Below are 24212 nucleotides of genomic sequence, written 5' to 3' on the forward strand. Positions count from 1 at the left end.
ACAATCTCGGCAGCCTCAAATTTCAATGAAACTGACCAACCTTCAAGTTGGATTGGAACGCAAGCAATGCAGACAGATCACCGCAAATAGGCTTTGTCAAAGCAGATAGACAGCGCTGAATATTGAATTCGAGCTTGAAATTTAGACTCAACATTCAACCTACCCAACGACTGGTGGAAAGCTAAAAAGCCACCCCCATATTTCAATGAGGATATTAATTAAATTAATCAATGCTGATGGGTCCAGAAGAGGGGCAAGCACGACTCTCTAAGGCATGCGCTCTGTCTTCCTCGGCCATCTTGATCTGGTTATATCAAGAGAAAGCATCCATAAAGGACAGCATTGGTGCACGTAGCCTGCTGTCTTTGTCCAAACCGGCAAACATGATCTATGGTGGCATCTCCAATTTCCCGTGGCAACTCTATCGGTAAATAGTTACATGCCTGCCATGACGAGTTACGTAATGAGAGATGAAGAATGATAGAGTGCGCCAGTCGTGAAAAAGCAAGATGGTAAAAAGTAAAAACGAAAATAAAAATATGATCAAAAGGGGGCCAGAATTATTTTCAGCCACCGCCTATATATGTTGTTGGTTTAGCTTATTGATAGCTATTAGTGAAGAAATAGAATAATTTGGTCCCCGTAGCGATCTTGTAATTTGATCCAATTTTTCTGAAGTACTAGTTTGTTTACTGGCCGGAATATTCGAATTCAGAGCCACTGTCATCGGAAAGTACTGAAACATCAATACTATTTGAATCAAGATCAGCAGATCCGTTTGGGCTGCCTCTCAGAAACGAGAAAGCATCATTAATTTCGGAAACTGATATCCCTTGATAATCGTAGGCACAGTCAGCAGGACCACCAAGAGGAGTGCTAGTTGTACTCAATTCCTTTTCGGCATCTGCTCTCTCCTGCAGCTCCACAGCACGCTCAAGTTCCACCTCCACTTCACCCATCGTTGGCCGTAGGGCTCCCGTAGGGCGGACACATCTTTGGATGATGTCCAAATATTTTATCAAACAATCCGGAGCTATTGTTCCCATGAGAGATGGATCCAGAATATCAGCTGGGAGAGTCATGCGTATTCCTGGTATCTCTTTCGAATGTTTGGCAGACAATATTTCGAATAACACCACTCCAAATGAGAAGACGTCAGATTTCTCTGTAAACTGGCCGGACAAAGCATACTCTGGATCAACATACCCGAATGTACCTAACACCGCATAATTGGAGTTCAATCTGATTAATGCATTTGACAAAGTAGGAGGACCCATCTTGGACAACCCGAAGTCAGAAAGCTTGGGCACCAAGTTTTGGTCCAATAGAACGTTGGAGCATTTCACGTCTCGATGGATGACAGCATGCTTAACCCCTGCGTGGAGGTAGTGTATTGAACGCGCCACCCCGATACAAATTTTCAGCCTTTGCTTCCAAGTCAAGGGAAGGGGATCTTTATGTTTAAAACTGGAAGTATCAAAGATGTAATCAAAGAGGGAACCGTTGGGCATGTAGTCGTATACAATGATACACTCTCCATTTTCTTGGCAGAATCCGATGAGAGAGATGAGGTTGGGATGGCGGAGCTGGCATAGTAGCTGTACCTCCGCCCTGAACTCACGCACTCCCTGTTTTGAATCTCTGGAAAAGCGCTTGATTGCAACGACGTCTTTCCTGTCCTCATCCCCATAGACCTTAATACGCCCTTTGTATACTGAGCCAAAGCCACCACTACCAATACATAAGGTTTGGTCGAAACACTGAGTTGCTGCACTGATCTCGGCATATGTAAAACGACGGCATAGTTCTTCTGGAAACGCCCAATCTTTTTGTTTCTTCTTCCGAAGAGAGAAGAAATGGGAGACAGACTGCCCCATCACACATCGAAACATGGACTCACAAAGTGATCCTCCTCATCGTATAATATATAGATATTTGAGGAGAGGATCCAAAATCATTAACCAGCTGCTGCATGGAAAGTTTCTTCTTCGAATATTTGCTGCAAATGGCCGGCAGTGTCAAGACTCAAAGCCTTCCAGAAGATCAAGACATTTAACTTAGTGGAACTCAAATCAAGTCAACTGGACTATTAACGATACGACTTTGCCTATCAATCCAACAAATGCGAGCTTCCTATCAATCCAACAAATGCGAGCTGTGTTCACATTCACATCAAAGAGAACGTCCCGTGTGTTAATTTTTTCATATCAATGCAAGGAAGTTGCCAAACTGGACCATTCCTGTAGTCCAGCTTTATTTATTTTTCCTATTTTTTAAAACTAATGGCCCATTTGATAAGCATTTGAATTTTTTGCTTTCAGGGAAGCGCTGGTGGATAAACTGTGCAAGAAACCCCATCAAGCATCAAAAGTTGATGTCTCTACTAAGAAAACTAAAAGAGAAAAAAATCATTAAGGGACCAACTTTTGGGCGATCAAAGTTTTTAATGCCATAATAAGTAGACGTTAGATGTGAGTTAGGCCACTTGGCTAAGCCAAAGTCAGTGTGCCTGTTGCCCGGCCGCCCCTTTACACCAAGTTCGAATCTCCTTTATATCAGAATAGAATATAGTATAATGTTAGAGAACGAAAGCCCCTGTACTTGCAGTTGCCTCTGTTGGATTATGTGGCCAAGTGGCCATATACTTAAGAATAAACAAACCAAAAGTGAGGAACACCTTTCCTTGTTTTGGGAGGAAAAAAGGGAAAAGCTTCAACACCCGTGGGTGTTGGTTCAAAAATAATATAAGTTGCTTTTGAAAAAGAGAGAGAGAACAAAGAGAGCTCATTCATTTCGGTTTTGAGAAAAATTAAGAGAGAAGAAAGAGTTTCCTTTTGCAGAGAGCAAGGGAGAGTTGCAGAGAGCAAGGGAGAGTTGCAGAGAGCCTAAAACAAAAAGAAGAAGTTGTTGCTTCATTTGATTGGTAATCATCAACCAAAGTAATTGTTATTGTAATAGCTTTGAACTATATGTATAGAGAAGAAATTGTTCTTTATATTTCTTTCTCTATTTGTTTCTTTGGTGTGTGAGAGTTATTGGGTGTATTGGGTTTTTGGGTTGTGAGATTGTCAACACTTTGTAAACTCCCATTTGGTTGTTAGTGGATTATTGGGTGAGCTCCTACTGCTCCGAGGACGTACTCCAGTTACACTGACTGTGGAGGAACCTCGTTAAAATCTTTGTGTCTTTTATATTTTGTTCTTGCATTTTCATTTGATAAAATTTCCTGTGGGTTAGCTTGAGTTGATTCCATTTAGTTTGGTGCTATCCTAGCACAACAGCCTCAAACTCAACTCATTCATACGTCTCCAATCATCAAATAATCTCATGCTAATGAAACTGTCATCGAATCATGATCGAGAGACCCAAAACCAAGTTTCGTGGAAACTCACCACAGGTTATGTGGTTCCATGTTCAACCCAACGACTTGTAGGGATAACGCCGAGAAAGTTTACACCCCACTTCCCAAAACCAAAGGACTTTCAAGTTTAATCGCATTCGCAAGAGAGATAAGTTTAAGGGAAATCACTATCCTTGATACATAAACGTTGTTTTGTGCTGTAAAAGGTAAGTACATAGCATGGCAGAGTTTGAAATATCTCTTGTTGTCGAAATGCTTGCGGCCTGCTCGTCGAAAAAGCCAGTTTGTTACACCACGTACGGTCCATTGTGCTTTGCAATTGAAATTGGGTAAGAATGGCGCTGTTCATACAAAGAACACTTCCATAATTATGTTATTCAAATTTCGTATTGTTTCGTAGATAAAGAAAAGAGTTTATCTTTCGATCTCTTTATATCTTTTGTCAAGTGCACGATCAAAAATGGAAACAGTGTGGCCTAAGAGTATTAGCACTATGAAATTTCAAGATAAGTGTAGCAGAAACCGACTCTAAAGAAGAAGTTTTTGGGTGGTCCTCGAGAAGTAAGTGTCGAGGTAAATGGAACAGTGGGACAATACGAGCAGACACTCAAGCTTAAACTCACATGTTTTGCAGCTGTCAAGTGGCCACAAGAGAATGAACCTTGTTAGTTTTCTGTTATGCTATTTTTCCACCTAGTTTTTCGTTACAATTATGGTGAGGATGTTCTAGTTTCTCGTTACGATTACGGTGAGAATGTTTCTTTGATAGTAAATTGGGCGTAAGCATTGTCAAATTCCACTTAAAACATTATGCAAGGCTGAGACTTAAATTCAAGGAATGAGATTTATGAGTTTTGTTTACCTTCAGCTTCCTCCGAGGTCCTTAGAGTAGACCAAGTTCTTGGGTTAGCAATTAAAAATTCGGTTTCGTTAGAAGGCAAGGGTGGCAAGTCTAGATTGATAGTTTCTTGTGTTCCTCCTTGGATTGATTTAACCCAGTTTCCTTTCTTTCAAGAGTGTTACTTCATCGTAAACATATCTCATGTAAAATACTCATCTTCGAAATCTGGAGTTCACATACCGCACTTAGTCATATTAGTTAGAGCAACGTCTTCATTGCTCGACATCCAAATTCGAATCTCTTCCCTTCAATTTTTTTTTCTTCTTTTGAACAAACGATATTATCTACATTAAGGGGGAGAGGTGAGCTTAGCCTCACAATGGGTTAGCAAAGATGTGGTTCAAATTCATCTTTGACGAGAATCGAACATAAGACCTCTTACTTACAAATGAAGAAGAATATCACTAGATCGTAATATTAAGTGACAAAATAATGGAGCAAAAGAAAAAAAAAGGGGCTTGGTCTTGGTTTAGGCCCATAACCCATATTAATTGCATAAAAACTTTTGGGCTTCAAATTGAAAACCAGCTTTCGCACCAATTTCCGCCAAACCGGGTCGGCCCGTATCTGCAATTTAATTAATTAAATTACCATTTTATCCCCCACTCCTCCTATTTCCAGATCCCATATGTGCGAGAGCATATGATATGATCACCTGCAAAAACACCAAATCCCAGATCCACCACCACCACGCGCATTCCCCTCCTTCGTCGTAGGGTTTATGCCACTCGCGCCGAGTCGACTCACCCGACTCGCTCATGAACCGGAACCACTATTACAAGAGCAGCAGCAATGCCTCCAACAAAGAGATGGTAATCATGGACGCCCGACCCGGAAAGTTGAACAGCCGATCCAATTCCATATCCGACCCGAACACCAGCCAGAGCCTCGCCTCCATCCTCAACAACCCCAATGCCTCCGACGCCTCCTCCTGGGTCGGCTGGTGGTCATCCTCCGCCTCCGTCGCCCCGCCCGAATTCGCTCCTCTCGTGCCGAAATCGGCCTCGGACTCCGTGACCCGATCCGATTTCCAGCCTTACCTCGCCTCCGTCTCCGATCACTACAACCGCTTCGCGGACATCCTCAACCACGTCAAGAAGGAGAAATCCGACGTCGACTCCATCGGCGGCCAAGGCGAAGCCCTCGTCGCGTGCCTACGGGAAGTCCCGGCGCTCTATTTCAAGGAGGACTTCGCCCTGGAGGACGGCGCCACGTTCCGTTCGGCGTGCCCGTTCACGAACGTCTCCGAGAACCTGGTGCTGCAAGAGAAGCTATCGCATTACTTGGACGTGGTGGAGCTTCACTTGGTGAAGGAGATCTCGCTGCGTTCCAACTCCTTCTTTGAGGCCCAGGGGCAGTTGCAGGACTTGAACGTCAAGATCGTCGAGGGATGCAGTCGGATTCGAGAGCTCAAGGAGACAATTTTGCTCTTGGATGTCGATTTGGTCGAGTGCGCAAGGCAGATTCATGATCTGAATGAAACCAGGAGCAATTTGTTGGCTCTGCAGCAGAAATTGAGGCTCATTTTATACGTCAATCAAGCTCTTTCGGCACTTAAACTCGTATGCATTGCGCTTCAATATCTTTCTTTCGGTTTTAATCATTTCGGGTTTGTAGTGTTTTGAATTGTGCATGTATTGATAGTTATTAGCTAGTAGCTATTTGGTCTAGAATTCACTTCATCAAGAATCGCCAATTTGCGATGTTGGATTTGATCTTTTTTTCTTAGTAGTTTGACTTCCTTCGAGAATCTGTAAGTATAAAACTTGATGACCATTTACATTTCTTGCAAATACTAGCAAGACGCAATTTGAAGCACTGATATGTGATTCGTGATGTTTCCGATAGCTCTACTCGGATTCAATGATAGGCTTTGAATTTGTTGCACAATTACTCAAAATTGTAGTTGCAATTATATCCCCAACCTGTTGACGGATTATGGAAATTAAACTCTTGTTGTGCACCTAACTTTCGGATGATTAGTTGCTTGTTTTTCGTCCCTGTCTTTAAGAAATGCTCGTGATTTTCAATTGAGAAGTTGGGTGAAAATGTATATGGTCATTTTTATAAGTAGCAAGTTTCTTAATATAAGTTGATTTACTTTTTCTGTCATACAGCTTGTTGCCTCTGCAGATTGTGCTGGAGCCTTGGATGTCACAGATGATTTACAGCATTTGCTGGTATGTTTTTATTTATGTTTTGTTTGATCTGCTCCCAAAAACTAGTGTACTAAAACAAGGAATCGTGTACTGGACTACAATTTCTGTCTAACTTATTGATGTCAATGTGTTTAATAGGATGGGGATGAGCTTACTGGTCTACATTGCTTTCATCACCTCCGGGATCGTGTAGCAGCTTCAATTGAATCGATAAATAGGTGTGATTTCCTGTTGTAGTGGCACTATTATTAAGCAAATGAGTGACACCATTTGAGTTGCTTATGATTTTTTAAATATATGCTGGTCAATATTATTGGGATGGGTGTTGGCAGCTTTTAATTTCTTTCTTCTGAGAATCTGAAATAGAGATGCCTTTCTTCATCCTGCTTGGCTTATATTGACCAGAATATTGGAATAAACATTTTCTGTCTTTCAAATGGAATAAAATTATACGAGGCATGTTTATAGTAACTTATTAAATTTATTCTTGTAGCATTCTTTCTGCAGAGTTTGTGCATGCTTCAATACATGATGCTGGAGATACAGATGTTATAATTATATCCAGAGTGAAAGCAAGGGCATCTAGTCTCATGAATGGAGAAGGAGAAGATGGTGAAGTAAGCTCAAGTCTTTTTCTTAAATTGCATAATATTTCAAGTCTATTCTCTCCCGTGAGGAGCTGCTCTCCACTGATTGAAAAAAGTAGATAATTAAGTTTAATAGCCATTGCATTTCTTTTACTTCTGAATCAGCTGAAATGCTTACAGATAAATACACTATTGTAGGAAGTAACTATTTCTTTGCAGAAATTATGTGGCACCATATTTTTTCGATAGTATGCTTTGAAATCTGATTTTACAACAACAGTATTTGAAGGTGGTGCAAAAACCAGTGCCCTGCCATAAGCCATGTTGCAAGTTTTGCGGAACCTGCCTGAAATCGTTTAATTTAATTTTGACCATTGACTTCAGCTATAAAGACTGTGTAGGATCTTTGATTGACTTAACTGTTTTTATACACCCAGTGCCTTGTCCAAACTTCATGGTTTCTTCTTTGTATATGTTATATGCTGTAACTGCTTTTTTCAGTTGATATCCTTTATCGTGATTTTCAGAAGTCTGGGCATGATTCTATATGTGAACTGGTCACTGTTATTTTTGTATCAGCAGATTAAGTTGGATGATGAAGAAACCTCCAATTTTCAAGATCGTCTTCTTCCTGTCATCATTGGATTGCTTAGAACAGTGAGTAGTTATCGTTTTGTCAAGCTAACATGTTTTCAACCATTTTTTTTTTTTTCATTTCGTTGGGATGGAATTTATTTATTTCTGTGATCAATGAGTACCTTTAGTGATCTTTTAAGTAAAGTTGGTATCCTTTTACTTTCAGGCCAAGCTCCCTTCTGTGTTGAGGTTATATCGTGACCAACTTACAGCTGACATGAAGACTGCTATTAAAAATGCGGTTGCAGAGCTGCTTCCCATTCTTGTTTCGCGACCACTGGAGTCAGATTTTACACCTGGAGAGCGAGTTGATGCAGATGGTGAGAAATTTGTGACATTGTTTGTCATCTATGCCTATGAAGAATTACACGTAATATAGAAGCAAAATAGATTGTATAATTCTCAATTTTTATGTTTACATTCTGTCTTGTTCTTTTCTTTTTGTGCCGTGTTTTTTACACACAAATTTGTCTTTGATATTTTAAACATGGTTTTTTAGGTTTTGGCGCATCACTTGCGAGCAAGTTGAGGAGCCTGTCATCTGAGAGCTTTGTTCAACTTTTAAGTGCTATTTTTCTAATTGTAAGGGTATGTGTTCTAGACTATTCTTGTTTTGTTTCCTAGGCATTGTATTGCTGAAAAATAAGATGCTCTATAATTGCTTTGTTGAATTCCCACTATACTCACTGTTTATTTTCTTCAAGTTTAGTGTATATATTAAATTTGATATTTCTAATGGTTGACATTTATTGGGCTTAGCTTGAGGATAGATTTGGCTTGGGGTTGTCTGTGATGCATAGTCAATTATATATCTTGTTTCTTGCAAGTTGTGACTACTTCACTAATATGAACCAACTAATATCGCTTGTCATAATTTTCAATCACTTGATAGCCGGTTGAACCAATTACAGATATTCTCTAACCCTAATACGTGTAAAGAAATCATAGATGGGTTTCCTCCTTCATTTTGGTCAATTCTGTTGCTTTAATATTTGAGTCTATCAGTCAAATTCATTTGGGAGCATTGGGGTAAGGGACGAACAGTTTTAAGGGCAGCAATTCTTATAAAAGAACAGGTACTGGTCACATAAACTCACCATACATACATGTTCTGTTTTTAGATTGCTTGATAAGTTATTATCAGATGGCATATCTGCTGTATTTCATTCATTTTTTCGTGTGAGCTTCATCTAAGTTCTTGTCAATTTTCTTTAAGCATCAACCACTATTTGAGTGTGATGTCATATGATTTATTTTAGTGAATGCAGGCACATCTAGTGCGGGCTGCTGAAGTGAAGAAGGCCATTGAATGGATTATGTGCAACCTTGATGGTCACTATGCAGCCGATTCAGTTGCTGCAGCGATTGCAGTTGGTTCTGCGGCAGCAGAAACAGCTCAAGAGAGTGATGGTCAAGGTGGCTTGCTTATGCCATATTCACCCCATAGGGTTGCTACAAAGGCACTTTCAATTCAAGGGAAGGCTAATGATGCAGCAAGTCCTTCAAACATCTCTAAGAATTTTAGGTGGGCTCTTGTCTCTTGATTATGTTACTCTGATGTCCAAAATTTTCACCTTTGCTGAAACCTTATGCATCTTTGAATTTTAAATTTTGTTTTGTGTTCATCTTGCCATGTAAAATAAATTTTACCCTTAGGAAGGTCTAAAATTCTTTGGTTAATTTTAGGGGTTTAGTTTTGATATGTCCAAATATTGGAGTGCTTCCAAATGTATGCAGTCTGAAACAATGTGATTCTAAACAGAGCTGATGTGTTACGAGAAAACACAGAAGCTGTTGTTGCAGCATGTGATGCTGCTCATGGAAGATGGGCAAAGCTACTCGGTGTACGTGCTCTTCTTCATCCAAAGTTGAGATTGCAGGAGTTTTTGAGCATATATAACATCACCCAAGACTTTATAACAGCTACAGAGAAGGTATGCGTATTTAATTCTTTTATCTGTCCCCTTTCTTTTGTTGTCCTTTCTTTGATCCTTTAGTTTTATGATCAACCATGTTATGTCTCTGGTGCCATTTTGTGCCACTGCCAACCTAAACAGATAGGGGGAAGGCCAGGATTTAGCATCAGGGGAACAATACAGTCACAGGCCAAAGCCTTCATGGATTTTCAGCATGAATCTCGAGTTAGTTTCCGATAGTATATGCTTATACTTTACTTTCTGCTTATCTTGTTTGTTGCTATGAACTAATTGTTTTTTTAATTTTTTGGTTGTTGTAGATGGCAAAAATTAAGGCAGTTCTTGACCAAGAAACTTGGGTGGAAGTGGATGTTCCTAATGAATTTCAGATCATTGTCACTTCACTATTTAGTTCTGAATCATTGGTTTCCGAGAACCTGGATGCTGTCCAAGATAATACAGAAACAAGTTACAATGAGGTGGCCACAATCAGTAATAGTTCACATGCAGCGGAAACGGGATCATCAGTTGCTGAACAGCAATCTAAAGGGGCGGAGTCTAGTGAAACATCTGCGGATGTTACTGCAAGGGAGACACCAAATTCTGATGGAACTGAGAAAAATAAGGCTGATTTTGCTAATTCTGTTGCTCAAAATAACCATAGCAATAAGGAGCGAGGAAAATCAACCTCTCAAAGCCTTTTCTACAAAGGTGTTGGTTTTCACATGGTAAACTGGTCAGTTGCCTTGTTTTTCATATTTCTTTTTGTCTATCTTTTTGTTTCCGCCATTTATTCTTTATTTTTTTTTACACCAATCCTGATTTGCAATTTGGAGTTTTGGTTTGTACTCTTCTTTCCTCCATCAAGGAACTTACTATTAATTTTTTTATAAGAATTTTTCGGTATAAGCCTTTAGTTACATTTTCTCCTTGTCCTTGGTTTTTTTCCTCCAGTGGCTTGATATTGATGAAGATGTTGTCAGAGTACATTGATATGAACAACTTTTTTCCAACACTGTCCTCAGAAGTTGTTCATCGTATTGTAGAAATTTTAAAATTTTTCAATACAAGAACGTGTCAACTTGTTCTTGGTGCTGGTGCCATGCAGGTACTAATTTCTCTCTATGATAGATGATATTGTTGCAAATATTTAGGAATTTTCACTCAGAAACCCCAAAAGGGTTATGCAACTGAGGTGATCAAATAGCTACTGTTCTTCAATGTACATGTATCAAAAACGTGTTACACGGATTTTATATGCAACTTTCTTTCTTGAGCCCAGAAATGCTTTAAGTGATTGTTCAAAACGCTGTTTGAAGTTTGTGGTCACTTTATCGTGTTATATCTACTGACTATGCTCCCCGGGGCCATTCTTGCGGTTTTTGATAGATCACATGTGATAATGCAGGTATCCGGTTTAAAGTCTATTACTTCTAAACACTTGGCCTTGGCAAGTCAAGTCATCAGTTTTACGTATGCTATTATTCCTGGTAGGTGATTACAACTTTATTTTGAAAAATTGTTATCATTGCTGTGAATGTATATATGTATGTATTTGTAGAATTCTACTTTGATCATCGAGTAATGACTTTATTCATTCCGTTTCTGCAAGAAATCAGGCAAATTCTTTTTCAAAAAGTGCCAGAGACAAGAAAGGCATTGCTGCTACCAGAAATTGATCGAGTAGCTCAGGTTTGTCTTCTACTTTTATTTTAATTATATATGTAATTTACATGTTTGTCAAGTTTGTTAACCTTTCAGAATGCACCTGTAATCTCGAATTCTAAAATCAGATTCTTTGAGCCCATATTTACTTTAGCCAAGTTTTTTGCACGTATTCCAGAAACCATTCTGATGTTTCTTCATTCAATTTAAAACAGGATTATAAGGTTCACAGAGATGAAATACACACCAAGCTAGTTCAGATCATGAGAGAAAGGTTATTGGTTCATCTACGCGGGTTGCCCCAAATTGTAGAGAGCTGGAATAGACCTGAAGAGGCTGATCCACAGCCCAGCCAGTTTGCTCGATCCCTTACCAAGGTATTCTTATTATTATTTTAATTTTAATAGAAACAAGCGGTTATTATATCTGTTTATCTAACACCCCTCCGGAAATTTCTTTATCTTAATTGATCTTTATGGGCCTCACCCAACTGATTTGCAGGAAGTCGGATACTTACAACGTGTTTTAACTCGAACTTTACATGAGGTCGATGTCCAAGCGATTTTCAGGTAAGGCTCATATCACATGGAATTTACTTTTGCTTGGAAACTTGGTCAAAGACTCAAAGGGTCTTGTTTCCCACCCCACCCCCCCCCCCCCCCCCACACCCCCCCCAATTTAGTCGATGTGCTTTGGTTGATGAGAGGGGCAGTTAATGATTACTGTGGTTTCGTAATTTTTAGGCAAGTAATTTTGGTCTTCCATTCACAAATATCAGAAGCATTTTCACGGTTAGAGATCAGCACACCACAAGCCAAGGACAGGTACTACCATTTCAGTTTCCCCCCCTTGTGTGCATACAAATTGTTAGAACTCCTTAATGAAACACAACTTTTCACTTTGTCTACCAGGCTGCGCCGGGATGTCAAACACATTCTTGGCTGCATTCGATCTCTGCCTTCGGATAAAATGAGCGAATCTAGTATTCCAAACTGGGGTCAGCTAGATGAATTTTTGGTGCAGAGATTTGGCAAGGAAGCCAGTTAAATGTTGTTGTAAAGTAGCGAATCACTTGCTTCGTTGGAGATGGCTAATCAAATTTTGGGGATGTCAGAAACGATTTCGGTGGCCAATTCATTTCCCTTGTACAATTTTATTGAGGTAACCTGAGTGTAAGCTTTACGGCCCTCTCTCCCTCCCTCGCTAAGCACACACTCACCGTCTATGTTTTTCTTTTAGCTTACCGGGCGTCTTTATTTTTCAGGTTTTACATTTTTTCTGAGATGTATAAAGTCAGTGTACTCAGATCCAAATATTTCAAGAAGGTTGTTGAAATTGAAACCAGAATGTTTTTTCTGTAGCAGTCACACTTGAATTACCATTTGTATTTACTAGGACGACTCAAATCAATGTTTTGCTCCCCTGATTGTAATTTTGAGTTAAAAGATGACGACAATTGATTTTTTTCTTCTCTTTTTTTTTTTTGTGCTTAGTGAAGGGACAACGGGCGGTATCACTTTTGAATTCTCGACTTCCGTCGCCGGAATCGCATCTAACTGTATCAATAGTTGAGTCATTTGCCTGAATGCCTTTCTTAAGAAATGGTAAACAAGAGCTTATTTTTCATGTACCATTTGTATTTACCAGCTGAAGCTTGTCATTCTTCGTGTTGGGCTTTTTATGTTTGGGCTGTTATTGGGCTTCCTAGTCTTTACTATCTTTGGGCTTTACTGAAAATTATTTTTGAACCCAATATAAAAATGTTGGATCATGCCCCCCAAAAAGAGTCGATGGGTTTTTTGAAGCTCCCTCCTTTAATGTCGCTTGCGAGAAAAATTAAGATTTTTAAATTAATTTTGAAAAGCTTACGGAAAGGGGCATAGAAATGAAGTTTTGACTTATGGCAAATATTTATTCTATTTTCTATAAAGCCGTTGTCATGATGTTGATCCCGCTTCTGCGACTACGGCATTTGCGTAGCTCTGAATACGTGCATTTGGAGCTCGCCGCTCAATGTCCTGGTCGATAGTTACATTAACTATTATATTGAAAAGTCTGATGGCAATGAATGCCCACACAATATGTTAGCAAAAGTCTTCAGCATGAGCAGAAGTTTTCAATGCCCATGCAAAGTAAAAGTTGAATACATAGAGATTGTATTGTCAGACGAAATGTCGTAAATCTCAATATGCAGTTAATGCATCAGTTTGGAGTTGCTCTATAAATAGAGCACTTCGCATGTTTTCAAGTTACAGAAAAGATAAGAAGAAGAGAACGAGAGAAAAATATCAGTAACATCATCTATTCCTCTGTCTTTATTTGTTAACCTCTTGTGCTATATTTTAGTGTGACATTTTACATCTACCTCGCACCTACCATTAAAAAGGTTATCTCTCAAATTTTGACCTATTTATAACATATTAAAAATTTATTGAAATTGATTTTGGTTTTTATCTTAGTCATTGTCAATGAGACTCACGCATTAAAGTTAAATTAAAGATGTTTGACTTCAATTTTGTTTGCGATAAAAAAGTCAGTTAGAAAGAAAGAGTCGAATGAGCTATCTGTCACGTGTCATACATGACATCACTCTTAACAAAAACCTTAGATGTTCTCCTAGTCCTAGTTAACTTATTTGTAGCGGTATATTCAATTGAGATTTTGATGAATTTTAATTCTTTTAATGAATCTATGGGTATTCAATCAAGATTTTAAGTAATTATCTGAAATTCAATGTGTATTCAATCAGAATTTTACGATAATTTATTAATATCCTTACAAATATGGGTGTATTCAATTAGAATTTTAAAGAAATTTATAACATTTCAGGTATATTTAATTAGACCCTAAACCCTTTATAACATTTTAGATGTATTCAATTAGAATTAGAATTTAAAGAATTTGGAAAAGTTGAAGAATTAAAGGGAATTAGAGAGATTTTGTAGTGTATTTTAAGTATCCACAAGTCTCACATCTCTTCATGAGATTTTAAGGGAATTAAATTAAAATTTTAGATGAAATCTCTACAGATCAATTAAATTCTATAAAAATTTATAAATTTATAAATTCATTAAAATATCTCAAATTCAAATTCATAGTTGAATACTATGTAGTTGGCCTTTATCCGCCTGCAAATATGACAAGTTTCTTACACAAAACAGAACACGCGCAACAAAAGACACGGCATACACAACATAATGAGCTACGGCAGCGGCGGATATCAACAAGAGAAGCAAAAGAAGGCAGTCGACGCCGGTACGTCAGGAGAAGAAGGAATCACTTGCGGTGGCTGCGGGATGGCAAAATCGATGGTACTCGATGACGATCATCGTCATGTTCACATGGATCTCCAGGCGTTGCCCGAAGGATGCATAGCTAACGTCGTCTCCTTAACGACGCCTCCAGACGCGTGCCGGTTTTCGGCGGTGTCTAGGAGTTTCATGTCGGCCGCCGAATCCGACGCCGTTTGGGACAAGTTCCTTCCCCATGATATCCCCTCCATACTCCCTCACTTCTCCTCCAAGAAGGAGCTTTACCTCACTCTCTGCGAAAACCCTGTCCTCCTTGACGATGGCAAAATGGTAACTTTACATTATCTTGTGCCGGGATTAGGGTTCCCCCCTCCCCCCCCCCCCCTCCAAAAAAAAAATTGAAACATGAATATGTTTGAAGATTTATTTGTTTTATCACTTATCATATATTGATTGAAACTTTGCCGCTGCTAATTCCATATCTTACCTTTTTTTTTATTTTTTATAACTTTAACGAAAAACTCTCGATACTTTATTTTAACGAAAAATCAAATTTTTACTCTAAAAAGTAAATCATGGTACTATTCACTTTATTCTTTATTTTGTCCTTATCGTTAAAACTCAAAGTTTATAAGTTTTTTTCATTAGTTTTTTTTTTTTAATTTATTTATTTGTATGTATGACCTCACTCATCGGATTTAGATACACGCAAATTTTCTCGCAATACGCACATACCGTCTATTTCTGATACTTAAATTGAATAAATTAATCAAAGCAAATCCGAGTGATGGAAATACATGAGTGTGTAGAAATTATATACCTTAATGGATGATGAGTTACCACCGGTGTGGATGTTCTTGCCTTCTTATGATCTATGTATGCAGATGTTTTTTCTGGACAAATGGAGTGGGAAAAAATGTTACATGATCTCGGCAAGGGACCTTATGATTGCTTGGGGTGGTAATCCTGACTACTGGGGATGGAATTCTGTTGCCGACTCCAGGTCTGTGAAATTCTTCATTCGTTGTACGTTTTGTTGGTTTGTTTACTGATTAAGCTAAGTGCTACACTTTGAAAATATTAAGCAAGCGTTTACGGTTGGATGGGTTGTAGTGTTATATCTATAGATTGAAATATGTGTGTATATGTATGTATGTATGTAATTAGGCAATTGATTGGTATGTAAAATTATTTGGAACAGATTTGAGGAGGTGGCTGAGCTTAGGTTTGTTTGGTGGCTTGAAATCCGTGGCAAAATTGAGACACGGATTCTCTCCCCATCCACAGTGTATCAAGCTTATCTTGTGTTCAAGTTAAGTGCAATGGCGGATGGGTTTGATCATGACGATCCCTTGGAAGTCAAGGTAGGACTTCTTGGAGAAGAAGAGGCCGGTAATAAGCGCACTGTGTTTTTGGACCAAGAAGAAGTAGAAAGGCGGAGACAGAAGACCCCCGTCGGAACCAGTGAAACTCAATATCCGAAGAAAAGGACCGATGGCTGGTTGGAGGTGGAGATGGGTGAGTTTTTCTGCCCAGGAGAAGAAGATGGCGCGATAATAGAGATGACTTGTATGGAGGTTAAGAGGATTAAGAGTGGCCTCATTGTTCAGGGGATTGAGGTCAGGCCCAAGAGAATGTAGAAAGTTTCTTATGGTGCATTTTCTATCACATGATGTGTCGACAACAGGACGAGTACTAGAACTTATTGTATCGTAACATTATTGGCGAAACAAAGCAACTAGAACTTATTGTTTTATAACATTAACGTGACATCCCAAAACTTAAGATATTATTTTGGTGCGTCTATGTATGCATTACTCAAGCTCCAAAGCTACCATTTAGTTTGCTAGTGCAATTGTACCCATGTAGCTAGTTTACATTAGGTTGGAATATGCTTATCTTTAAGCTACCAAACTACTTGGAAATACTAGCTACTTGGAAATACTAGCTAGGTATTGTTTTCTTAGACATGATGATAAAGCATGAAAGATCACAAAAGAGCTCCCGCCACTTCTTTCCAAACAATTGCACCAAACGAGATGGCTTCTTCCTCGGAGCTTTTGTAATTGATTGCCAAATAAGTTCATGGAGCACAACAAAATTGATGCAGTCGTGTGTCGTCGCATCATAAATCAAACCAAGGTCAAGTGCTCGATCTGGATTTATTTGAGTAGCCCCCATAGGTAGCGGTGAAGCAAACGTAAAATTGAAACCCGGATCTTGAATCGAACAGCCGGAATTTTCCAACGGGCTAGGTGTGGCCATTAGGGCAGACCTAATAGCAGCTGCACTGCACTCGGGGTGTGAGGTTTCTCAAGATTGCTTCAAGACGCGTAACAATTATGCTATCTTTCAGACTCTATTCGGCCCCATATCTAAGTGTGCAAAGGGATATGCAAATAAGCCTTGTGAATACAACGAAACTCATCCTAATTAACATTTTGTTCTAGCTACATACATGATCATCAACTCAAACAAGAGAGCTCCAGACAGTGTATTTTCGATTTCGTTCGATCCAAACAAGTGTGCCATACGAAGCCTTCCCTTTTGCTTCTCATACTTGTGTGCAGAGATCAGTATCTCTGGGGAGACTGTTACCTTAGAACCCTTTGGAGCAGTCACCGGAGCCATGTACTGAGCCGCGCCATCTCCCACACTCGTCACAGTCCTCTGAAATGTTTGGACCCTTGTCTTTGTTTTGTGAGAATGTATAATGCGATGAAAGATGGATAGTTCAGATAGGAAGATGGTTTGGAACAATCATAGGCGCGATCTAGTGACGGATAAGATTGCTTACGCGTAAAATTTGTGGAGCATAAGAGATTGACATACTCTTGCGAGGCAGCATCGTATGTTAGGCCCGGCTCAAGTGCTCTATTAGGATCGATGCGACCTGTTCCCATGGTTAATGGTGAAGCAGAGTTGAAATGGTCACCGTCAAGAAATGGATTGCGAGTAGTGTCCAATGGATTGGCTGTGGCCATCAAAGCAGACCTAATTGCTGTTGCACTCCATCCTGGGTGCGCACCTTTCAGTAGCTCAGCTACACCTGAAGCATGAGAGCAAGCCATGGATGTCCCGGATATCAAATTGTAGTCGCTAGGTAAATTCACAATGAACCCAATTTGAACTGATGCAACCTTGGGAGACCAAGCAGCCAAAACTAATGACCCCGGGGCCATTATATCCGACTTCAAAAGGCCCGGATAACTTTTTGAAGGGCCTGTCGAAGTGTAAAAAGCAACAGCGGGTGCAGGCTTTGTCTTGAGCAGTGTTTGTTGCAATTTTATGTTAACAGTAGGGTTCGCACTTTTCCGTGCATAGTCAATCAAAGCTGGCTCATCCTTTGTACTCACTACAACACTAACGTATCCAAATTCGCGTATCTAAGGATTACTGGTAATAAAGATAGCTCCAAGAAGCCCTGATTGAATGATGTGATACACTGCCACCATCCCCTGCTCTACTGCACTACTTAACGAAAGAAAAGACCTTCACTTGTTACTTCAACTTGTACATCTAGACTCTTGAACAATCTTATCTTTATCACTATCACCCAAATTGGAAGAAAATAATCGTAAACTCATGCCTGAGAACACAACTTGATATCTGAACTGAATCATACTACATGAAGAATCATACAGCGCCACAAAACACACTGAAAATCACATGGAAGCATACAAAAAGGAGGCTGTTTTTTCCAACCTGTAGCAATCAAGATTCAGTACCAGGCCATGGCCGACCTCAGTCATTCCATTTCAATGGGGGCACGAGCCACTTCAACAATAAAGCCCTGTGATCTCCAGAGACTCAACCCGATGATTCAGTATCGGTCTCCAGATGAACGGTCATATACGATTGTGGGTCTTCTCCTCTTATATGTTAACAGATAACAAGCAAAGAGGTGGCTTTGGGGTCTCCTCCTCTTATATGTTAACATGGAACAAGGATTGAGCTTTTTGGGCCTTCTCTTATATGTTAATACAGACTGATTAACCCTGCTCCTTTTCCTGTACTTGAAGTAAAAAGGATCAAGCTTTGAATCGCGCCTTTTGTCCTTCGGCATTGTAACACAGACACATTCATCTTGCTCTTGTTTATTGAGAGCAAAAGACTCCAAGTCAACACCATTGGAGCAGCTCCCTTGTCCTTCCTTCAACTGCCCGTCATCGTCCCCATTCTCCTCTTCGATATCCAGCTTCAAACAACCAACATCCGTCGACGAATCACAAACACACACTCTCAAACTCCGCAAACGCAGTTTCTTAGCAGAGCCATTCATGGCAGCCAACTGCCCATCATCATCGTCGTCGTCGTCGTCGTCGTCGTCATCATCATCATCATCGAAAGCCACATCCTTTGAGCCCTCTTCAGCACCAGACACATCACAAATTTTCCTGCCATCCACCACGGCCGAAACCCTATACTTCCCCAATCCCAAACAAGCTCTCCCCTTTCCACTCCTCCGCGCCTTCCGACTCCTCACAACCCCTCTCCACCGCGCAAGCGACTCCGGCAGCCAGCAATCGGCACAAACCTCAGCCTCCACCGCCAAGCAAGACTTCTGAGACAACAGCGCAATCCCTCGATACTCGGAATCGCAACGCCTGTGCACTCTCCGATTACACTGGCAGCAAGTGAAGGAGTCCTCCTGCGACGGCGAGGTGGCGGCGAAGCAGTAGGAGCAGAGCTCCGAGGACTCGACGCGCGTGAGGCATTTCTTGCAGAGGAGGACGACGCGCCACTCGCTGTAGAGGATCTGAAGCTTGCTCTTGGCGCTGGCGTTGGCAATGTCTACTCTCAGGTGGCAACAATGGCACTCTGACAGATTCGGCAACTCTCTGGTTTTCTTCGTCGATTGCGATTGGAGATCTTCGTTGTTCTTCATCGAAGCATTTGGCAGCGACGACGATTCGCTTCGAATCAAAGGGGGTGGTTTTTGGTTGTAAATTAGGGTTCAATTCAAGCAAAATAGGGCCCCCTATTGATCGTGCCGCCAAGACGACGCCGTATAAGGAGATAACTGAATAGGCCTTTTTGTTTTTGTATGCCGCTTGCGCACGGTGTAACTGGTGTCATTGCAATTGTATCAATTTGTCATTGATTACAATTGCAACGGTGTAACTGGTGTAACGGTGTAACGGTGTAACTGGTGTCATTGATTATTGCTTTCTGTTGTAACGCGTCATCTGCAATTTTATTTTTGAAATCATCAAGAATATTATAAACTTAGTTAGCTTGTTCCAAAGGTTCCATTTCGCTTTAAATGATAGGTAAAATAAAGAAAATACCAAGTTTGACCTAATTTCCCACCAAGCCGAAGCGGAAACAAATGTTTTCAATATCAATTTACAAAGTTTCAAAAATGAATATCAATTCCAATTTTAGAATCAACTTGATGTAGCCTTTGCATTATTTCCACTATCATCCTTGAATTCTTTAGGGCGGTGCTATTTGTATGCCCATTTTTTTTCTTCTCGAATACTCCTCTTAATTTTCAACCGTTGGATCGAATGAATTAAAGAAGATTAATAATAATAAATTAATAAAAGTGTAAAAAGTAAAAATTGATGCAAGAATAGAACGATCCATTTTCAATTGCAAGACTTTGCGGCCTCATGTGCTTTACTTTTGCCTATCCCATTCCACATTAGTCAATGAAGTTAACAATTTTCTCGATCAACTTGATGGAATTGAGAAATTTTCATGGGTATCCAAAATAAAAAGCAGAACATCACGAGTTTAAATGTAAATGAAAGAAAAAATTGATATGTTCCACTTTGAAGTATAAATTTTTAATGTGCCTTCACTTATATTATAACATGTAGTGTGCCGTCTTTTTTAGAGTGCACTAAAAAATCTTGATATGCCGGGCACAAAATGAAAGAACACGGGGCCAAATCGCACAATTAAATTTTAGAGAGGAAAGTGAAATTTTGGTAATAATACAGGGGCACATAAACAAATAACAAGCTTACAGAACGTGGAGATAAAATCCATGAAAACACCAAAATACCCTCCGAAGAAAAAGAAAGGAAGAAGAAGAAGACGCCGCCGATTTTTCAGACAGTGAGCGAACGCCGGAGAGAAAGAGAGAGAGAGAGAGAGAAAGAGAGAGAGACGATGGAGAAAAGAGAGGGAGAGGCAGAACCAGAACAGAAGGAAGAGGAGGAGCAGGTAGTGAATCCATGGATGGTGTCGGCCAAAGGTGGCGGGAAAATCGACTACGATAAGCTCATCGACCAGTTCGGCTGCCAGAGAATCGACCAGTCGCTCGTCGACCGCATCCACCGCCTCACCGGCCGTCCTCCTCACGTCTTCCTCCGCCGCGGCGTCTTCTTTGCCCACAGGTCCCTCTCTCTCTCTCTCTCTTAAGTTTTCATTTTTTTTTTCTGGAAAAATTGCAAAAAATTGAATTGGGGGTCGAATTTCGAGTTTATGTGAAATGCAGGGACTTGAATGAGATTCTGGATGCCTACGAGAGGGGAGACAAGTTCTATTTGTACACTGGACGAGGGCCCTCCTCCGAGGCTCTGCATTTGGGGCATCTTATCCCCTTCATGTTCACTAAGTAAGCTCCCACTGCTTTGTTTTCTGATTATCTGATGTTGGTCTTTTCTGAAATTTTTGATCTTTTCGGGTTTTTGTGAGTGTGATCATCGGTATCTCTGTGCCTTGTGTTGGAATTGGTATTGCTCGCGTGCCCGATGTGAAGTAGATTTTGAAAAGTTTATGAATTGAATTATTTATGCAGATATTTGCAAGAGGTATTCAAGGTTCCGCTTGTTGTACAACTTACCGACGATGAGAAGTGCATGTGGAAAAATCTGACTGTGGAAGAGAGCCAGAGACTTGCCAGGGAGAATGCTAAAGACATTATTGCTTGTGGTTTTGACATATCAAAAACCTTCATCTTCTCCGATTTTGACTTCGTTGGTGGGTAAGTAACAGATATGTAGGCTTAACTGCATATGAAGTTAATATTGCGTTGTATTGATATGTATATGAGTTTATGCTTCAATTTTTTTATCAACGGTTTAAGTGGGTTACAAAAGCTATTTGCTTCTCTGCCCATGTTGGAAGGGTTTGAGATTTTAAGATCTTATGGAAACCCTTTTGTTTGTTGACACTGCTTGACACTTGCATGAGGTTCCATTTTTATCAAACCAGAATGATATGCCCTTGGTAATTTAGTTGGCTGCAAACTGCTTGACAAGATACAATAATAATTAGGAAAACCTAGCAGGGTTTGATTCTATCATGGATACTTTGTGTGTGCGCACGCTTGTGTTGTAACACTTGCTTACTGATTTCATGTGTAATTTCCTGTGCAGTGCCTTCTACAAGAATATGGTGAAGGTTGGAAAGTGTGTAACATATAATAAGGTGAACTTTTCCCCCCATCGTGAAATATTTGCTTTGTATACCTCTTTGTTGGAGTTTTTGCAATAATTTTGTGAATTTCGGTTTTGATATCCAGGTTGTTGGTATCTTTGGTTTCACTGGAGAAGATCACATAGGAAAAGTTAGTTTTCCACCTGTGCAGGTAATTTTCTTGGCTACACTGCTTATTATATGAAGAATTATTAAATTATTGTTCGTTGTTACTGACTAGTTCCACAAAATGACTGAGCTAATATCTGTTTTCTTTTTATAACTTCACTGAAACCTCACCTTCTGTAAGTTTGATTTAGCTCAATAAATGCTTTCTCTTTCCTATGAGCTCTTATTGTTGACTCGCTGCCAGTCAACTGTACAATTCTTTCACCAGTGAACATCTTTGATCTCTCATATTTTCCATCATATAAGGAAAACAATGCATTGCTTAGTCCAAGTCGAAAGAATATTGATTTTTCTGAAACCTTCAGTGTGATGTTCTGTATCAGTTATGCGACTATGTAAGATGACATAAGGATGCAAAAATGTGCTGGGATACATGATAAAGAGATCCAATATAGTCGTGTCTTAATGCAGGCAGTTCCATCATTTCCAAGTTCATTTCCACATCTCTTCCCTGGCCAAGACAATCTTCGTTGCTTAATACCTTGCGCGATTGACCAGGTATGCATGATATGGATAATTCTCATCTATGATATATGTGTATTTTCCCCCTTGGCTAAATCTATACGGGACCACCTTACCTTTAAATGCTGCACAGCACCATTTAAGAGTATCAAATAGTTTTAATAACTTTGTGCTAGTCAATTTGATTTATCGTTGTTTTTCTTTCTTTTGTTTATTTTCTAATACCATGGTTTATTTGTTTGTGATTTGTCAAGGATCCTTATTTTAGAATGACACGAGATGTTGCTCCACGAATTGGATATCACAAGCCTGCATTGATCGAGTCTTCTTTCTTCCCTGCCCTGCAGGTATGTTAATGATCTTATGTTTTACTGTGTGTAGCTTATGATGTGATTTTTGATACCTTTTCTGGAATGTGGATACTTGCAGGGAGAGACTGGAAAAATGTCAGCTAGTGATCCAAATTCTGCCATATATGTAACTGATTCTGCAAAGGAAATTAAGAACAAGGTTTGCATTTGATGTTGCTGTAGTCTCACAGTACCAATCTTTCTAGCTGAAAATCACAATCCAAATGGTCCAAAAGTTATTCAAGATTAACCTAAAACAAAGAACTTGTGTGTATATGCAGATCAACAGGTACGCATTTTCTGGTGGACAAGATTCAGTCGAGAAACATAGAGAGCTTGGGGCAAATCTCGAGGTATTTCGATTGTCTCACATGTTAGTAATAGAAATGTGCCCTTCCCGATTGGCATGAGAGTGTATTTGTTGCTGGATGTGCTACCTTCTTTCCGCAGTATAGGTTGTCTGAGCAAGAAGGCAAATTTGCTTACCAGTCGACAGTTCACGCCAATTGGATTTCATGTTATGAGATTTCTTTGTTAGTACTTGTTGGTGCCTTGTAACTTATTGAGGAATTAATTTATCTTCTGGAAACTATTCAGGTAGATATTCCATTCAAATATCTAAGCTTTTTCCTAGACGATGATGATAAACTCGAAGAGATACAGAAGGTGAGACTCATCACCCCAGTGAATTTATCTGTTTTCTATGTCCACATATTATACATCCTCTTTTTGCTAATTCACTTGGGGTGCTATTAGGAGTATGGTTCCGGGCGCATGCTAACAGGTGAAGTGAAGCAACTGCTTGTTGAAGTTTTGACGGAAATGGTAGAAAGACATCGGAGGGCTAGGGCTGCTGTGACTGATGAGGTAAGCTTTTCTAGCATTTTTAGATGATTGGCCGTCCTGTAAGTTGTTATTTGTCTCTGCGTGCTGCGTGATTTTGGAAAGCAAACATGTTGAGTTTATGAAACCCCAGTTATGACTTAGAAGGACTTACGGAAATGTTTTTGCTTATTTTTCAGATGGTGGACGCATTCATGGCGGTGAGGCCCCTACCCAATATGTTCATCTAACTTCGAGGCAGAGAAGCTTACACACATCTTATAATCACTTCTCAAATTGAAACTTAGCATTCAATTCTCTTACCAAATTTAGATTTAGTCATGTTTCGATTGTTGATGCTCAAATACAAAAGAAATTGGATGATAGTCGACACGGCTACACCTATTTTCTGTAACAGTCGCGTGAATTTGAACTCAATTTGAGCTGATTACAATGGTTCTAAGTCTGGATTTGTACGATATTTTTCGATGATAGCTGTTTGTTCACACCTATTGCAAGGTTGAAACGTTTTTGGACAA

General features: G+C 39.7%; 6 protein-coding genes across 10 annotated transcripts; 3 read left to right on the top strand and 3 right to left on the bottom strand.

Moving 5' to 3' along the window:
• Positions 1-644: 644 nt before the first annotated feature.
• On the bottom strand, positions 645-2011 carry LOC137744162 (receptor-like protein kinase ANXUR2). The gene has a single exon (XM_068484033.1). It carries the CDS (start codon positions 1890-1892, stop codon positions 690-692), a length of 1203 nt encoding a protein of 400 aa, XP_068340134.1. The 5' UTR covers positions 1893-2011; the 3' UTR covers positions 645-689.
• Positions 2012-4898: 2887 nt separating this feature from the next.
• On the top strand, positions 4899-12855 carry LOC137746287 (vacuolar protein sorting-associated protein 54, chloroplastic-like). 4 transcript variants are annotated; one of them, XR_011069799.1, is made up of 19 exons: positions 4899-5824; positions 6380-6442; positions 6560-6639; positions 6915-7038; positions 7588-7665; positions 7811-7964; positions 8144-8232; positions 8913-9169; positions 9407-9578; positions 9702-9785; positions 9881-10296; positions 10515-10668; positions 10969-11050; positions 11173-11252; positions 11441-11602; positions 11727-11794; positions 11969-12049; positions 12137-12386; positions 12490-12855. XR_011069799.1 is itself a non-coding variant. In XM_068486363.1 (18 exons), the coding sequence occupies exons 1-18, from the start codon at positions 5021-5023 to the stop codon at positions 12270-12272; spliced, it is 3084 nt and encodes a 1027-aa protein (XP_068342464.1). In that variant the 5' UTR covers positions 4899-5020; the 3' UTR covers positions 12273-12855. The 4 variants fall into 4 exon arrangements, 2 of the variants coding, with proteins under 2 accessions (XP_068342464.1, XP_068342465.1); XR_011069800.1 differs by having other exon boundaries at positions 7591-7665; XM_068486363.1 differs by having other exon boundaries at positions 12137-12855.
• Positions 12856-14357: 1502 nt separating this feature from the next.
• On the top strand, positions 14358-16322 carry LOC137746290 (F-box protein PP2-B10-like). Its single transcript, XM_068486368.1, has 3 exons — positions 14358-14806; positions 15361-15479; positions 15678-16322. Exons 1-3 carry the CDS (start codon positions 14423-14425, stop codon positions 16114-16116), a joined length of 942 nt encoding a protein of 313 aa, XP_068342469.1. The 5' UTR covers positions 14358-14422; the 3' UTR covers positions 16117-16322.
• Positions 16323-16427: 105 nt separating this feature from the next.
• LOC137746289 (uncharacterized) lies at positions 16428-19484 on the bottom strand. 2 transcript variants are annotated; one of them, XM_068486366.1, is made up of 2 exons: positions 18182-19484; positions 16428-17947 (listed from the first exon to the last, which is right to left on the bottom strand). In XM_068486366.1, exon 1 carries the CDS (start codon positions 19362-19364, stop codon positions 18300-18302), a length of 1065 nt encoding a protein of 354 aa, XP_068342467.1. In that variant the 5' UTR covers positions 19365-19484; the 3' UTR covers positions 16428-17947; positions 18182-18299. The 2 variants fall into 2 exon arrangements, with proteins under 2 accessions (XP_068342467.1, XP_068342468.1); XM_068486367.1 differs by having other exon boundaries at positions 16430-17525.
• On the bottom strand, positions 17137-17658 carry LOC137745371 (subtilisin-like protease SBT3). Its single transcript, XM_068485318.1, has one exon. It carries the CDS (start codon positions 17656-17658, stop codon positions 17137-17139), a length of 522 nt encoding a protein of 173 aa, XP_068341419.1.
• Positions 19485-20508: 1024 nt separating the features above from the next.
• LOC137746288 (tryptophan--tRNA ligase, cytoplasmic) lies at positions 20509-24185 on the top strand. The gene is made up of 12 exons (XM_068486365.1): positions 20509-20826; positions 20928-21047; positions 21231-21416; positions 21811-21862; positions 21957-22022; positions 22451-22537; positions 22756-22848; positions 22931-23011; positions 23133-23204; positions 23449-23517; positions 23608-23718; positions 23874-24185. Exons 1-12 carry the CDS (start codon positions 20600-20602, stop codon positions 23922-23924), a joined length of 1215 nt encoding a protein of 404 aa, XP_068342466.1. The 5' UTR covers positions 20509-20599; the 3' UTR covers positions 23925-24185.
• The last annotated feature ends 27 nt before the right edge of the window (positions 24186-24212 follow it).

The sequence above is a fragment of the Pyrus communis genome, chromosome 9 (genome assembly GCF_963583255.1).
Source record: "Pyrus communis chromosome 9, drPyrComm1.1, whole genome shotgun sequence".
Taxonomy (NCBI): Eukaryota; Viridiplantae; Streptophyta; class Magnoliopsida; order Rosales; family Rosaceae; genus Pyrus; species Pyrus communis.